The 15995-nt window shown below is 45.4% G+C and overlaps 3 protein-coding genes across 3 annotated transcripts; 1 reads left to right on the plus strand and 2 right to left on the minus strand.

The window, feature by feature from the left end:
- Positions 1 to 66: 66 nt before the first annotated feature.
- Positions 67 to 1298, minus strand: FPRO_15976 (uncharacterized protein; the record flags this gene model as incomplete). Its single annotated transcript, XM_031224905.1, has 4 exons — positions 67 to 714; positions 771 to 862; positions 923 to 941; positions 999 to 1298. 4 exons carry the CDS (start codon positions 1296 to 1298, stop codon positions 67 to 69), a joined length of 1059 nt encoding a protein of 352 aa, XP_031090117.1.
- Positions 1299 to 4017: 2719 nt separating this feature from the next.
- Positions 4018 to 5932, minus strand: FPRO_15977 (uncharacterized protein; the record flags this gene model as incomplete). Its single annotated transcript, XM_031224906.1, has 3 exons — positions 4018 to 5275; positions 5344 to 5631; positions 5700 to 5932. 3 exons carry the CDS (start codon positions 5930 to 5932, stop codon positions 4018 to 4020), a joined length of 1779 nt encoding a protein of 592 aa, XP_031090118.1.
- Positions 5933 to 11306: 5374 nt separating this feature from the next.
- FPRO_15978 (uncharacterized protein) lies at positions 11307 to 11588 on the plus strand (the record flags this gene model as incomplete). Its single annotated transcript, XM_031224907.1, has 2 exons — positions 11307 to 11411; positions 11472 to 11588. 2 exons carry the CDS (start codon positions 11307 to 11309, stop codon positions 11586 to 11588), a joined length of 222 nt encoding a protein of 73 aa, XP_031090119.1.
- Positions 11589 to 15995: the final 4407 nt, after the last annotated feature.

Raw genomic sequence — 15995 nt, forward strand, 5'->3', positions numbered from 1 at the left:
ATTTCATATGTAAGAGTTCAGGAGGAGAGAAGCATGGCCATGATCGAAAAACGCCTCCAAGTTCCATTATCGCGTATAAACTCCCAGTACACACCACAGGAAAACAACCCAAACGCCAGACAACCACGCCAGACACACGCCCACAGACAGCCAAACTACTCCAGGTCCAACATCCTCCTCCCGCAGAGCGGCCAAACCATCAGGCCCATACTCCACCATCCCAAGGTACACATCACAGCGCGCCTTGGCCAACCGGAGGTCAAAGACAGACTGTTCCAGGGTCACCTTCTCAGCGCCCAACTTCACCAACTTCTCCTCAGCGCGCTTTAGCTCTCTCTGCTCCTCCTGAGCCGACGCCAGGACTCCCTCAGCAGTTTGAGCATCCTGAGATGCTTTGTCGAGCTCGCTTTGAGCCGTTTCCATGGCTTGGACATGGTAGGTTGGCGCATCGGGCAGCGCCAATTCCCGGTACCCGTCCACGTATCGCTGGTGCTTGGTGACCAGGGCGGAGGAGGTTGCGAGGCGGGCGGTGGCCTCCTTGATGCTCTCTTGGAGCGCGCCAGCATTGACATTGGCGATTTGTCGTTGCAGAGAAACGACGCGAGTTTCGACCTCGTCTAGGAGTGATTTTGCCCCATTGAGGCGATCCTCAGCAGCACCCGACTTCTCTCTGAGGATGGAGATGTGCTCCGAGCGTACGAGCTCTTCGCGGTTCTGCTATCATGTCAGCAATTGAAGGGAGTCGATAAGTCAAATGGGTGGTGACATACGACGGCGGAGATGTCTGGGCTCTTGTACGAGCGCCGTTTGCGACGCGACGCTTCTGTGTCGCTGGTATAACCGGGTCGCTTCTGAGGACTTTCTAGTACAGTATTAGCATTTGAACATTCATGCATGCTGAATGAGAGTGGACAGTACTTACGTTGGGGGGGAGCTTCAGGCTAGGAAGACTCTCTCTCCTCTGCCCGAGAAGACAACCTCCTGCTACCACGGATAGCCGATTTCTCACTCAGCCACCGATCGGCTTGGGTGCATGCCTCCTGGTTGAGGCCACCACATGACTCTGCATTGTCCTTGAACCAAGCCACCACGTCGTCAACCGTGGTGTTAGCCTTTGTGCTGGCTGAGGAGATGATCTTGGCCAGGGACACCAAGACGTTCTTGCTCCAGGACCGAGGGACGGAATCGGCAAAGAGTTGGTTGGGCCACATGCCCGACACAGAATGGATCTGCAGAGCGCTGGCGGGCGACGAGCGGTAGAGACCGGGGACTTCAATTCGAGGGGACGGGGAAGACATCGCGACGGGAAATTTGGTGTTGACAAGACGAGACGAAAAAGAAAAGGGCAAGACGGGATGAAAACGGCGCGGGAGCTGGTATTCAACAAATGAACCGAGAGCTTAAAAACGGCGGGAGACGCACAGAGGAATTCGGAGGCTGATGATGGAGTTGAAGAGAGGAAAAACTTACAAAGACTTGCATGACGACTGAGGTATACCTCGAGGGCAGTGCCAATTGAAGAGGGAAAGAGGTAGAAGCAGAGTTTTCAACCGGCAGGAAAGCCTCGAGTAACCCCGATAAAATAGCATCTGAAGTCATTGACCAATTCTACATATGTTATTCAGTAAGTAACCTCCTTTTAATCGGTATTGGGTCTCTTGTGGCCCCCCAACATCTCGGTGATGTTGGTGGTGGCATCCATGACTCGGAACCACAGACAGCGGCGGTGAGTCTCAACACCAGGATCATCACGAATAATGGACGCAGACTCAAGTGATTGAACAGAATATGTTATTTGGACCCCAGCAATGTGAAAAAATGCAAACCAACTCATCTTACACTGATGTGGCCTGCAATCTCGCCAATCGATGTGAGAGGTTGATGTGTTCAACTTACAGCGCTTGGATTTAGGGGGTATCCACTAACATGAGCGCTGGGGCAGGCTGACGAACGTTGAAGCGCATGCGCCGGGATTACGTCTGACTATGAATAAACAGCTTCATAATCGGGGTTGACCAGCGACATAGGATTCAATTGTACAAGTATGTTACTTCAAGATTGGGCCGTTGGCGTGGACCCTTCATTGTCGCTGTCAAGATGAACGCCCGCCCGCCATGCATGGAAGTTTAGCGTGTCAACTACCATGTGAACACCTCACACCCAATCACCAGGAACTCAACTATCAAAGGGTAACTCATATTGCACAGCTTAACAATACGGTCAGAGTGCTCAAGCGATACAGGAATCAATTGGATAAATACACTACTTCAAGATTGGGGTTGTCGTGGACTCTTCTTCATCGTCGTCAATGTGAACGAACGCCCACCGTTTAGCGTGTTGACCGCCAACCGACACCTCATAGTTGATTACCAGGAACTCAACCATTAAGCTGTAACTTACAATACAAAATTTGAAGATAGGATCAGCTCATCCATGCGACACATGAATCAATTGGAAAGGATATCACTTGAAGATTGGATTATCGATGCAGACTCTTCAAAATGGTAATTGAGGTTCAGTTCGCCCCACGAAGTTGGCCGAGTTTACTACCAGGAGTAACTTACATCACCAGGAACTGAACCATTCAACCGTAAATGACGATAAATGAGTCTGGAACATGATCTGGATACATAAGCGACACAGGATTCAACTGCATGACTATTTTACTCACAGCCTGTTGTGATGGCATTGACTTATTTCCATCCACCAACTCCGTCGCAGGTTCGCAGCACTAAAGCGTTAGCGGTTCGACCGCTATCCCTCACCAGGCCACTGACTTGAGATATTTCGGTATCGCCAGGAACGCAGCCGAAACGAGACCTATAAGTACAAGTAGTAGGCGCAAATGCTCAGCGTTGTGATGCGACATGGATCCCAGAGTCTTGATTGATTCGGTGCAAATTTGGAGTGGTGATGGGCGTTCTTTATCAAACTAAGGTTTAGCGCACAGCTGGCCTAGAAGTTCATAATCTGACATGTTTCGCAATCACCAGGAACACAACCAAAGCGATATCTAAAAGTAAAAACACGATGCCCAAATGCTCTCTGTAGCTGTGCGACATGAATCTGAAAGTTTTAATTGATTCAGTGTAAAGTTGGAGTGGTGGCAGACGGACATGCTGTATTAAGCAAGCATATCTTAAGATATCCACTATAGGTAGGACCGCGTGATACATCAAGCAGAGGAACATAGTGACAGGCATTTTCACCGGGATCAAGACCACAATAAAGTGCAGTAACAAAACAATCTGTTGTTAAAAAATCTGTATATCCGCGCGACATGCCAGGAATCAATAGAGCAACTTGTGCTTCTGATGTTAAAGATGCTCCCAATCTGCTGACGGTACCGAGCTCTCCGAAAGCCGCCCAAATGGCTGTCGACCCTACCATTGAGCAAGATCTTGTATCAGCGGGAAATCACCAATAAAGCATATGTGTTGAATAATTATCAGGTGTAAATGCTTACCTTCGTCATGCGACACGTATTCGCATTTACTTGATATCACTTTTGAGTAATGTTTCTTCAATAAGGTGGCAGGCCGCTGTCAATGGTGAGGCTTGGTAGACCCGGCCGGCATGTAGTTTGAGAACGCCTGTACAATTGAATCATATCGTCGCGTCGATAATTAAAGACTCGGTAATAGATCGCAGGTTCTTGGGCTTTAACATGAGACTACGTACAACCTGATGCGACAATTGACCATAGATTTCCTGGCCATGGAGGCGAAGGCCCTGAAAGCGCTACACAATGTGACCGAAACCTCAAAAGGAGGCTCAATTGAATCGCGTTGTCGCACCAAAAGGTAAAGACATGTTCCTAAATCGCGTGTCTCTGCACCTAGTTAAGATAGTATACACAAGTCAACGCAATAAGTGTTGCACTGATTGTATATATTATGATATTCTTGAACAAATTAGAATTTTCAAGGCTGAGAATATCTATACTATATATTTATTTGTGCTATATACTTATGCCATTTACCCTTGTGCAGGCGGCACCACGGATTCGCTCCCTACCTAAATAATATTACCGCGTGTCTGCTTAATTGTATTCACGTTCAGATTTCTCCACAGACCAATAGACAGAAGGCCCCCAGCCAGGACGCCAACGCTCGTAATACACATAATCCTCTGCGCATCACCATAAGCTTTCGCAATACCCAATCGCTCAGGTGTTCCCGGGGGATAACTCAGCTGTGCATACAAGCTACTGTACACCATCTCCACATTCACAGTCTTGGGGACATGGCGCTCCAGTGCCTTTTTGAATGTGCCAGTCCAAATAGCCGCCGAGACCGTAGACCCAATGGCTCCCCCAACGCTGCCAAAGAGGCTAAGCACGGCAAGACTTACGGCAATGTGCTGATGGTCGGCCACCGCCATCATACACATCTGGCCACATTCAACAACTGGGCCTCCAGCAAAAGCGACAAAAATCTGTGTCATGACTATGTAGCCGATGTCTTGGTCTGGCTGTCGGAAATGGATCATAAGTCCCACCCCTAACATCATGAGCGGCATAAAGAAGTACAAAGCAAAGGGCTTGTATCTCCCTGTCCATCGAATCAAGAGACCGATAATAATGGCAAAGACCGAGGAGCCCGTCCGGTAGATGTTGTTGATATAAGTCGTATTTGCCACTCCCTGATTCCACACAACCATAATCATTGAACTAAAGTATGATTGCCAAACGCCAGAGCTAAAGAATAGGAAGAGGAACATGGTGCCGCCGAATAGCATGTTGCGATCGACCAAGAGATCATACGGGATGAACGTAACTGGGGCGAGGAACCGCTCGTAGAATACAAAGGCGATGATGAGAAGTCCACCGATTATAATCATTGAGATGATCATAGGGCTCTTCCAACCGTCTTCTTGCATCGAATAAATATTCATCGGTAGGAGGAACAGTGTCATTCCCGCTGCCAGGATGAAGATGCCCAGGAGATCGACATCAATGCAATACTTCCAGATCGATGGCAGGGATAGATCGCCGAGTGTCACGGCATCCTCTATCAAGCCCAGCCTCTTCGCCTTGTGCTGGTTCCAAAAGAAGATGCCACAGAACGGGAGCACAACAGCAGGGGTGACGATGGCCCATACACCGAGACCCCATCGCCACCCCGCGCCTGACAGAGCAGCAGCGGCAATGGGACCGCCGCTCCAGGTCGTGAATATATACGGCGAACTTGCAAAAGACAGCATCAAAGATCGGTTCTTGAGGGATGTCGTATCGGATACGAAGACGGTAACACAGTAGCTGAGTCCTTGCGCTCTATCAGGGTTCGTGGTGGTTAGCAAGATGTTGAAATGAGATTTGGTATGATCATAAATGACACGTACCCGACAGTATAGAAGACCAAGGCCGCGGCATAAGTGGTGACATTCTTACAGGCAGCCATCAACACAAACCCGAGTACCCATAGTACCAGCATGAAAGTCATGCCCTGAGGTCGGCCCCAAGTGTCAAGAATCTTAGCCAGAGGAATCTTCACGAGACCGCCAACAATACCGGATACAACATTCATTGTGGCAGTGAGGGAATGAGTCTGGAAGGTGCTCGTAACAAATGGTGTGAGAACTCTAACAACGACTTCTTGCAGAGAGGCGACGACGAAGATAAACCACATCCTGAATACTCATATCAGTATAAGGCATTCGGGTTGCGAATGAAAATTAAATGGAGATCTTTGACTTACAAACCATACGCAGCAATTAAATCTTTCTTTGTCCAGACCATGGCTGCTGCCTCAACCTTCTGGACGCCAGCCTGTATATTATCGGAGAACGTCTCACCCTCTGCAGGGCCTTTTTCAATGTTTGTCGCGACATCTCCTTGTAAAGGTGCCTGTGGCGGTTGTTGTATGTCGGCCGAGTTCTGCTCTTTTGTCGTGGCTATGAAAGCCTCCTTGACTCCAGTCCAGAGTTTCATCGTGAAGGTAAAGAACAGCTAAATATTACTCAAGTAGAGAGAATATGTAAATATAGAGATACTGGCTTTTCTCAGTTCAAACAGAGACGTTTATATACTCTGTAGGAGACCCGTGGCTTAAGACTCGCGGCTGTAAGGCGCTCAATAACCCGGTGTGAATAGGCCGTATGAATATCCCGATGACAATAGACCGATGTAAAGGGAATCTCAGCCTCACTCTCTTTAGACAGTCAACGGTAGTTGCTACCTCAACATGCACTCAGGAGTAGATGGTACTTCAACCCGTCCTAGTCATAGGGGCACTAACACTTGTAATCTGCCGGCTTGGGCATACACTGCAGCGGGAATAAGTACGCTTTCAGAGAGAACTAAACCCAAGCTGTATCTAGTTTCTACACTGTTACTACAGACCCTTTGAAACTTGCATTAAGCGAGCGTATGCCGTGAAAAATTGCATCAGGTGTCCTTACCCCCAGTCAATTCATGTTAAGCGAGCGTCTTAGCTCCGGTAGAAACATCTATAAATGGCCTAGTCTGCTGAGGCATTTTTTAACATTATCTTATCAGATCATCTGATAACTCCAAAAACTCACAAGTACTACCAACACTGTCTTACTCTCTGGAATCAGAAGGTAATAATATCCGAGTTTGGATTTATAAGCCGAGTTGTACTACTCCCCCATATCACACTAGGCCAATATGAGCATGCGTAGGGGAAGGAGAGAGCAACAGAATTTAACAGGGAGTCTTCCGGGCTGTGGTAAAAACCTCAAGACTGTCATAAGATTGAGTGATCAAGAGAAGCTTCAGCCCTAACAGAAAGGTAAACGACAGAGACAAACACAATAGGCAATACACTCCTTTGAGTCACTGGTGTCGCTAAGATGATGGTATCTATTTATTTATTGCTGCTGGCTGCTTAATTAGTAACCCTGCCACGTCTGAACCGAGGCACATGGACCTGTACAGCCATTTGTGGCGTGCGCCTCTCGTAGAGACCGCCATCGTTGCCGAAGATATGCTGCTTATCGATATGCACCACAACACCTGCACGGAGGTCTCAATCAGATGAACTTCACTAGCAGGCTGAATGTAACAATATTGTGAGAGCTTCGCTCTTTTCAATTTGGAAAACAGGCGCATACTCAGTAAAGATTATTGGAAAGGGATCGAGGCTGCTAATACCGCCGTTTAAAACAACCCCGCCACGCGACCTTACAAGGCACGAGTGATCCACGCCATCCCGTGATCAAGTCCCCAAGTGAAACGCGACGTCATCTTATGATTTATCTTCGGGGTAGATACGCTATGTTAAGATCAGGTAGCTAATAAGACCCCAATTACGCAGCGTGCTAGGTTCTCTCGACTGGATTAAGCTCTCAGACACAGGTCTCAGCGGCAAATAACACTTCTAGCTCACAACTTAGACATTATACCAAGATATCTGACCAATTGCTACCGCGTACAACAACGCCTTCAGCAAGCATTGTCAACATTTTGGTAGTAGTTCCTCAATTCGATGTTAATTTGACATCACAGAGTCTCTTGGTTCCTTATATGTACCTAAGCTTTGGCTCCATTCTAAGGGCCATCATGTGAGTGGTATCTCCGGCTGGCCTCGAAGTGGTGACTCTGGGGTTCTATCAATTAACTGCGTTGATGACCCCTCCTACCAAGAATATTTGAACAACCTGAAAGGCAATATTGAAACTTACACCCAAGAGTCAGCAGATGCTTCACCTGTCAATCTCACATCAGGCTGGAGAAGACCCATTACCTTCAACCTTGCTTCCGCTATGCCGTGTAATCTGTACATGCAGGGCAATCTTAAGAGGCGAAAAAGTACAGGCTTGGACCATCTTGACACAAAAGTATGGTAGAGTAAGATCCACATTGCGTCACTTCGTGACGCAACTGCTTCTTAGCAAGGGCATGAAGTTAAGTACATACGTCGCTGGCCACCCCAACTTTGGCCACGGGTGGTTCCAAAGCCACTAACAGTCGACCCGTCACTAGTTACCGGAGTGAAGAGGGGATCTGCGTTCAGTTTAGAGAAGGACTGTTAGACATCGCAAAGGCAATGATATGTTTCCTGGCGAATCCTTGAGAGTTACCCAATCTCTTATCAGGCTCTGATCATTGGAAGTCCGCAATATTTTCCTCATACATTGCGACATCCGATATGTTACGCGCCATCGACTCAATAGGTCGTTGGCCACCATTATGTTAAACCTGAAGTATATTTTCTAACCTTATAATTAACTTATAAACTTAATACCGCTATAACCTTTTGATTTCCCTAAACCTTTACTTAATTTAGCTTTATTTTTAGCCTAATAGCATTAATATATATATTATTATAAAACTTTCTATTAAGCTTCTTTTATATATTAATATTTTTTAATAAATTTAATAGCTATATATTATATTTATAAAAAGTCCTTTTTAGCTAATTACTATTTATATATTAAATATAGATATAATTTAAGCCTAATTTTATTAAATTAACTATATGGTTACTTTTTAAATCTCTTTTTTTAATTTTAATAGCTTTTTCAAGGCCTTTTTCTTTTATTAAATAGCTAAAATAACCTTTTTAAGAAATTTACTAAAGGCTATTATAAAAATAATAGTCTTATAATTAAAAAAGGCTAGCTAAATAAGGAATTTACTGTTAAGCTAATAAAAGTCCTATATATAAATTAACTATACAATTGCCTTAAAGTCCTCCCTAAAGGGATTATAAATATAATTACCTTTTAAAGTCTTTCTATATATTAATATAGCTTAAAGTATAACTATAGCTTTATTAATATAATTATTAATATTTACTATTTAATTAAGTTAATATTAATAAAGAATTAATTTTATTAAAGATAATATCTTAAAGATTAAAGGTATTTATAGTATTAAGCTAACCTTTCTTAACTATAAGATTAAAGGTATATTTTTATATACCTTTAAGGCCAGCTAAAAAGTTATTATTTAGGTTTTCCTCTTATTAGCTTTATACTGTAATAATTAGTTAGATATCTTAATATAATATCTAAGTTATAAGCTAGAAGTGTTATTTGCTGCTAAGACCTGTAGCTAAGAGCTTAATAAGCTTTAGGGACTGAGGATTTACTTTACCAGAGAAATGTATCCTAGTTCGCAGTGCCGCCAAAACTTCAATCAGGTCTCACTTAAGGCTGAAGCGTTGACTATTCTACTGATAATCGCTGATTGTTTAATGCACCTTTTGCAAATTATCTGCGCAATTGAGGAACATAGATCAGTGTTTCTGCGGCCACTCTTGTCCAGGGCAGAGGGATGGTATTCACTACTCCGGAACACGCTGATAGTTTGTCGTCCACTGGGACCCCAGTCGTATTGTGTTGAAAATGTCTTCGCCCATCCCAAAATATAATAAGCGTCAGCTAAAAGATCTCAAAGGCCACTTATTCACGTTGCAAAACCGCAATTAAAGTAATTCGCAGATCTGAAGTTGGTGTCGTAGGGTTCAGACTGGTCTTAACTTGTCATGCCATCGGTCGCTCGCCTACGTATTGACGTGCAGTCAGACAAGGACCGTAAGCGTTTGCCTTTTCGATGTGAATGCCATGCAGACTCAACTTATACTACTTGGCTTCCGGTAGTCGCAACAATCGACCCGACATAACTTTGGATATGGCAGGTACAGTAAGCCTTTCTGACGCTTATTAGAATCGCTGCCAGTGTCGGTATCAGTTGGGATAGATATCAATCTCGCCACGCTTGTCTCGTATAGGTGGCATACGTGCTCCGCCGTGCGGCTGTAAACATGTGATCCACCAGGGGAAGTGGCTGTTCACGTGCTGTCGAGACAGGCGTCATATTTAGCTCCAGAAAGCACATGCTCTGCCTCTTTGTTGGCAGTTGCTGGAAACTCTTGGATCTGAGCTGGGGTGGACATATCTGTATTAAAAGCTTCACTTTCTCGCGGGTTTTTATGTTCAGGAGCCGTAAAGTATATACTTAATCTATGGGTGACGCTTTACCCTTGACGTTGATAGGTGCAAGTTGATAACAATGCACACGGATGTATGTTTGAAGCTGATAAGTATTCCACTACTTACAACCAAGAGCTCCTCTGCAGTAGGCTCCACGCAGCCTTCGTCATGTGCTTAGAGTCAAGGCACCTAGATGCGTTGTAAAGCAGCTGAGTCCATGTAGAAGTCGGATATAAGTGGCCGGAGCTTCTTAGAATGTGATACCGTGGAGCCTGATATATCAATGCACATCTGAAAGACTGGATGTATGAAGAGCCACGTGTCGGCTCCCTTCGGAGCAGCTTTCTCGTCAACTTGGTATTCGTGGATGGGTCGGGCGGCCTCAGCTTTCAGATGTCGTTTAGGTGTGAGATCGGTATCAGAAGTAGACGACCAGTCACCACCAAACTTCCCCTCGAGACTTCCGGAAGAGTAGCATCAGTTAAGTAGATTCGTGTTAAATTAAAGGCTGCTAAAGAGAGGATTCAACAGCTGCTGGAGTTTACATAACCCTTACAGATTGGTTGTTTTCGGGCCTTGTGACATGCAAATAGTGACCTTCCTAAAACAAGGGCGGGCGAGATTTCACCTGCCTGGACGAGCATATGTTAGAAGGTCTATGACCGCAGCAGCACATCTTGCGACGTTGCATTGAATCACCCTTGCTGTGCGCCGCAAGCTCACATTTGGTGCTTCAATAAGTGGCCAATATCCTCTGATGTTATCGTCATCCCTCGACCTCTCCCCTGATCTAGGTGGTAGCAGGAGTATTAACACTGTGATACCGGTACTGAAGGCTTGAAAATCAAGTAACTCTCATGTGGGAAAGAGCCCTTACTGCAGGAAGAGAACTGTATAAGCCATATGTGGTGTAGTTGGCGTGTGCTCGGAAGAGACACGCTTATCTCGCTGTAACCTGTAATGCCAGGAGAGCTAGAGAATTGGTACCGGAACATATCTTTCCACCACTAAAAGTTTCTCACAAATGCTTAAATACAGCCCCCATATCTTTCATATATCTTTTCCTTTACAAAAGGTCCTCCTCTACCAATGGGCATAGGTATTGCCACAAGAAGCAGCTGCATAAGTCGGCCGATCCCCGCAATTCGCCATAATAGCTCGTATCAACACGTCGGCCGATCCAAGCAATGGGCGGAGCAAAATATGACTTTTTGACGCAATACGACACGGCTAACGTTAGTAATGACTTACTTAAGCACCTGAGCTGCAGGTCAATGTCTGCGGCTGCCGCCAGTTTAGACACGATAGCTAAAATCATAAATTGGGCGCCGCCCTCGAATAAGCCCCGGACTTGAGCAACTATTATCTCTCATACAAAGCATATCTTCTCAAAAGAACCAATCATGAGATCCAGTCTTATCATTCTCGCCGGCATTGCTGCAGTCCAAGCCGCTGTCGCAGCACCTCCAGCCAACGGCCATCTTTCGGCTCGCGAGCGCACAGTTGCTGTAAGTTCTCTAACTTCGGATTGCATAACCTTTGGCACATTCTGATACAACAATGTACAGCGTGCTGAGGTAGACAGCCCTGGTGGAAAGGATTGGAAACGTGCTGAGTTGGAAAGCCCTGGTGGAAAGGACTGGAAGCGTGCTGAGGTGGATAGCCCTGGTGGGAAGGATTGGTAAGTTGTATATAGGATGTCTAGCAGCACTGTATAGTACCGCGCCGACATAGTTTAGTTGCTTCACGGCCGATTCTGTTGTCTTCGAAGCACGATGGAGACGAAGAAGCAGCGCCCCATCCGTGGCCTGACGGATAATAAACCAGGCCTGTCCCGGCCTGTTCGTCTTTATAGAGACTTCCTATGTTATAATTTGGGCCCCGATCCTGCCTGATATATCATCGACCCTGGCTGCTGACGTGAGTAGCTTGTTGGAAGTTTTTATGTACAATGTAAGAGGGCTTCCTGTGATGATTCTCAGAGTGACAGCTGCGATGTCTTGAGCGCTTGTTGCATACAAAGACAGCCAGAGACGGGCCTTGGCTGGTATCCCCAAGACTGCTACAACCAATACAAGTCACAAACTCAGCAGCATACATAACACCACTGTCCTGGAGAGTGGGCATATTTGGAGGCCAGGCACCGTACTGCTAAGGTGGCTACATGGGCTAATACTGCTCCGTTGCCGCAAAGACTGTTAAAAGGTGGTCATCACAGAGTATCAGAAAGTCGGACGAATTTAAAGGGTTAGTGGCTTCGCCTTTTGTGATTGGCTCACGGGAAACAAACTGCAGGTCTTCTGTCATGCTGGCCGTGTTGTGTTGGCTTGGCATTCATAGAGCGTCTAGGCGTCTTCTTAATATGTAATAAGCTACAACAGCGACTGGACTGTGCCGTTTACAATCCACTTATAACCTACCGAGGAAAAAGCACGATTCGTAGTCACATTGATGAATATCAGAATACAAGGCCCCAGAATGGCCACGTTGGCGAAATTTCGCTTCTTTAGCTCTGCCACCTTACTACAACAGCTATGAAAGTCGCTACAATCACGCGCATAATTGCTCTTAGCTTCCCAGCGACTGCTAGTGCCTTTCTTATGATTGAGGAATGGGACGGAGCTCGTCATGTTGCTCAAGCCTGCGCTAAGGCTCTGGCGTCCAAAATCGAATATATTTCAGGCACTAGAGCAATAAAAGAGTACACTTCTGTTCCTTCTAGTAATAAAGATATTATATTATAACCCTAACCCAACAACCTTACCGAAGCTGCCCATGAGCTGATGTTTGACGGTAAAGTCCTCTCCACAGCCAGGAAAACAGTCTCCAGTGCTGATATCGCATCATGGTAGATAGACGTGATGAAAGATGGGGTCAAAACTGCCCAGTTTACGGATCGTAAATTGATAAACTGTCAGTATATTCACGCGTTTATATTCTGAGGGACTGTAGATTGCTCTTCCTACGCCAAGGGTCGTAAGAATCTCAACGATACACCCGTCAAGCGTGTGCGATGTAAATTGCCGTACTCGAGAATGCCGGTCAATAAACTGTGCTTTCGCATGCTGCGCTATTCCAGAACAAAAAGATTGATACTCAACCACCACCACCTTTAGCTTTCTAGTGCTACCTACATGAAGATAAGATAAGCCGCATTGTTCGGGTGAGATGCCCATGTTGTTAGATAATTATCGGTCGTCTGCGGCAGCATAGAATTGTTTGTGTCGAAAAGTTCAATGACCTGATGGTTTGAAAATAAATGACGGTGTTTTGACCCGGTAGCTACAATTTTGGCGTTCACTTGGTGCACTATAGCATTGATTCGACTTGTCGGTGCCTTTGGATCCAGTGCAACAAATGCTCCACCAGCCTTCAAAACGCCAAGCATAGCGACTATCGTCTATGGCGACTTATCAAAACATAGTAGTACAATCATGTCGGGGGAAATGCCACGCCGATTGAGATCAGAGACAATCTGAGTGGCAAGGCCATTCAGATCGTCATATGTAAGAGAGGCTATTGTTAAAGCCACCGCCACCTTGGCAGGTTGCGCGTTATCTTGAGCCTCAACCCTGTGGTGGATGCAGATCTGCTTCGTGGGTGGTAGAGGTCGATTCCACTCGAGGAACTGCTTCCAATGGCTTTTTGGTACATAGAGCTGAGGCATAAATCAGCCGACAGAACTTAGATCTCAGGCATAATGAAAGTGGTTAATTGCACTAATGTTGCTGCATCCTCTTTCTACACCATTAACTCCTTCCTGCGCTTTAAACACTCAACGCCCAAGGGCAGAACAACACACCCCGCTATGTGCTAAAATCTGCTCATTTGAATGTCCGGGACTGACATAATCAGATCAGGCTCGCATCTGTCTACGGTCCGATCAGTGGGTATTTGTAAGCTGACAGGAATCTGGTATGACTCCTACATCCCCTATTTTCCGAAGCAGCACCAGATACCTATTACATCAGGTCAGGCTAACTAAATCTATAATATTGTAAGTAATTTTGATACTTAGTAAATTATACTAAGCATCAAGTACCTCTAATTATATAGCTTATAGATTGTGACTTTTATCCTTAATGCTGTACCTCCTTGAGCCTGGTGTTTGTGGCGTATTGATCGGCAGCCAATCAATATTGGAGTCGGCCCCACTTATATTTGTCTGTTCTGTGGTGCTGCTTAGGAATTTCAGGGATGGTCTTGTCTGGGCGCTGGGGTATACGAAATCAACGGAGATAAAGTTATTACAGCTACATCACACAGTCTCTTTTGGACGCATGTAGTTAAGCGCCATCTCATTAAGATTTAAGGATCGCTGTTACTCTGTGTCAGAACGACGCATAGTAAGTCAGGTTCTTACTAGCTAGCTAGCACAGATAAATATCAGCGGTAAGTATAAGCGCGGGCCGACCCTGTTGAACTAAAGTAACAGTGTAATAAATGTCGGTGTTTTTTAGCTATTAAAATAGAGAACTTGTAGGGACTCTTAAAAGGAAAGTCCAGTTTACATACTACTACAAATACAACTTCGCCGTATATAATTCACGAATTACTTCTACATATTTCCCTAAATCTCATTACTCTTTTGCCAAGAACTGATTACCTTTATATCTTGCGAATCCTGCCTATACTGCTGCCTCAGGGATTTCTCATACGTTGTACCATAACTTCGTGCTGGAGGGTAACAAGACAATCAAGTTCTTACTATATCTTTATCTCTCCTATCCCGTTAACGTTGAGTAGGAAATACTCACTTTTATTATAGACTGTCCCTATAGTGAGGCTCACATGTGTCTGCAGACAGTGCGACACTTCGATTCACGTATATTTAAAGTCTTTGCCAACCCACCCGAACTTCAGCTTGCTACTATATTACTTTCGTTTTTGGAACGGTTCGATAAAAACGTCATCAACGGTTTAGCCAGCGAGCTCAGTCACTTGGAATTTCTGTCCATGCTGTGGAAAGGTTCGATCCACAATTAGGTTCAATATCGCATTCAAACGGGAGGCTCCGCCAAGTGGGACTGGTACCTTAGAGCAGGTAGATCATGGTAACCTTTGCTCTGAACAGGATGGCCTCCACTTATCGAGGCTTGATGTGGTGCACTTTCATATATCAGATATGATAAGACTCAGGCTTTTCACAGATTTTCAGCTTCAAGGCAATCCTCGTGATGAACTAGAATCTTCCAGTCAGACCAGATCTCATCCCTCACCCTCTCTCACCCTCTAGTAACAAATCATGACAGTGCGTGAGACTGGCTTATCATTAGCTACGCTGTCTCAAACGCATGAGCTATTATCTATATCTTCAGCTTGCTCTACTTACGAATTATAGTTACTGGAGTAGTGATAACTTGGGTTCTACCTAAACCCTCCTAATTACCGGTGTAACACAAATCGGGCCTAAAAGACGGACTGGAACCCCAGACGTTTCGCTAGTGTCTACATGCCACAGTTCATGCCCAAGTTCGACAGCTTATTCTGAGGCAGCGGGCCATTTTAAACCCGCCCTGTCACACCTGCGATCAGCATTTGGATATAGCCTGTCAGACAAGTCGCTGCATGAAATAACTGATATCTCAGAGAACTGCATTAGGCTAGATTTGGTGGAGTTTCGGGAGGAGAGACTGATCCGGTGGAAGAGGACAGGGTTCAGGCGTCAAGAAGAGATCCTGCAGCCTACCGCTAATGGTCCGCTTATCGATGCCTATTCTTGTATACGCAAGCTCGATAGCGATATGTTGCAAGCGCTCGTCTACTGCATCCAGCAGTCTCAAGCTAAACAGCGGCTGATACTTGAGCTCTCGAACCCAATTGTAAAATGCTTGTTGAAGGTGGACGCCATGGGGATATCGACCCTCATCGAGTTATTAGTGAGGTTATAGCACTTGATTCTTCAGAGTAGAGTAGGGACAGCTATGTTACCTATATAGATAATTTGCCTACGAGCCCTTTCAAATAAAATCCAATACATTTGCAAGCATCGATTGGCAACTGTATAAAGTACCTCCAGACAGAATTAAGGATGCCTCTTCCACTGAAAGAGTCTTAAACAGTAGTGTCTAGCCTAACTCGCAAGAATCGCA

Source organism: Fusarium proliferatum, assembly GCF_900067095.1.
Source record: "Fusarium proliferatum ET1 genome assembly, contig: FPRO_scaffold017, whole genome shotgun sequence".
In the NCBI taxonomy this organism is placed as follows: domain Eukaryota; kingdom Fungi; phylum Ascomycota; class Sordariomycetes; order Hypocreales; family Nectriaceae; genus Fusarium; species Fusarium proliferatum.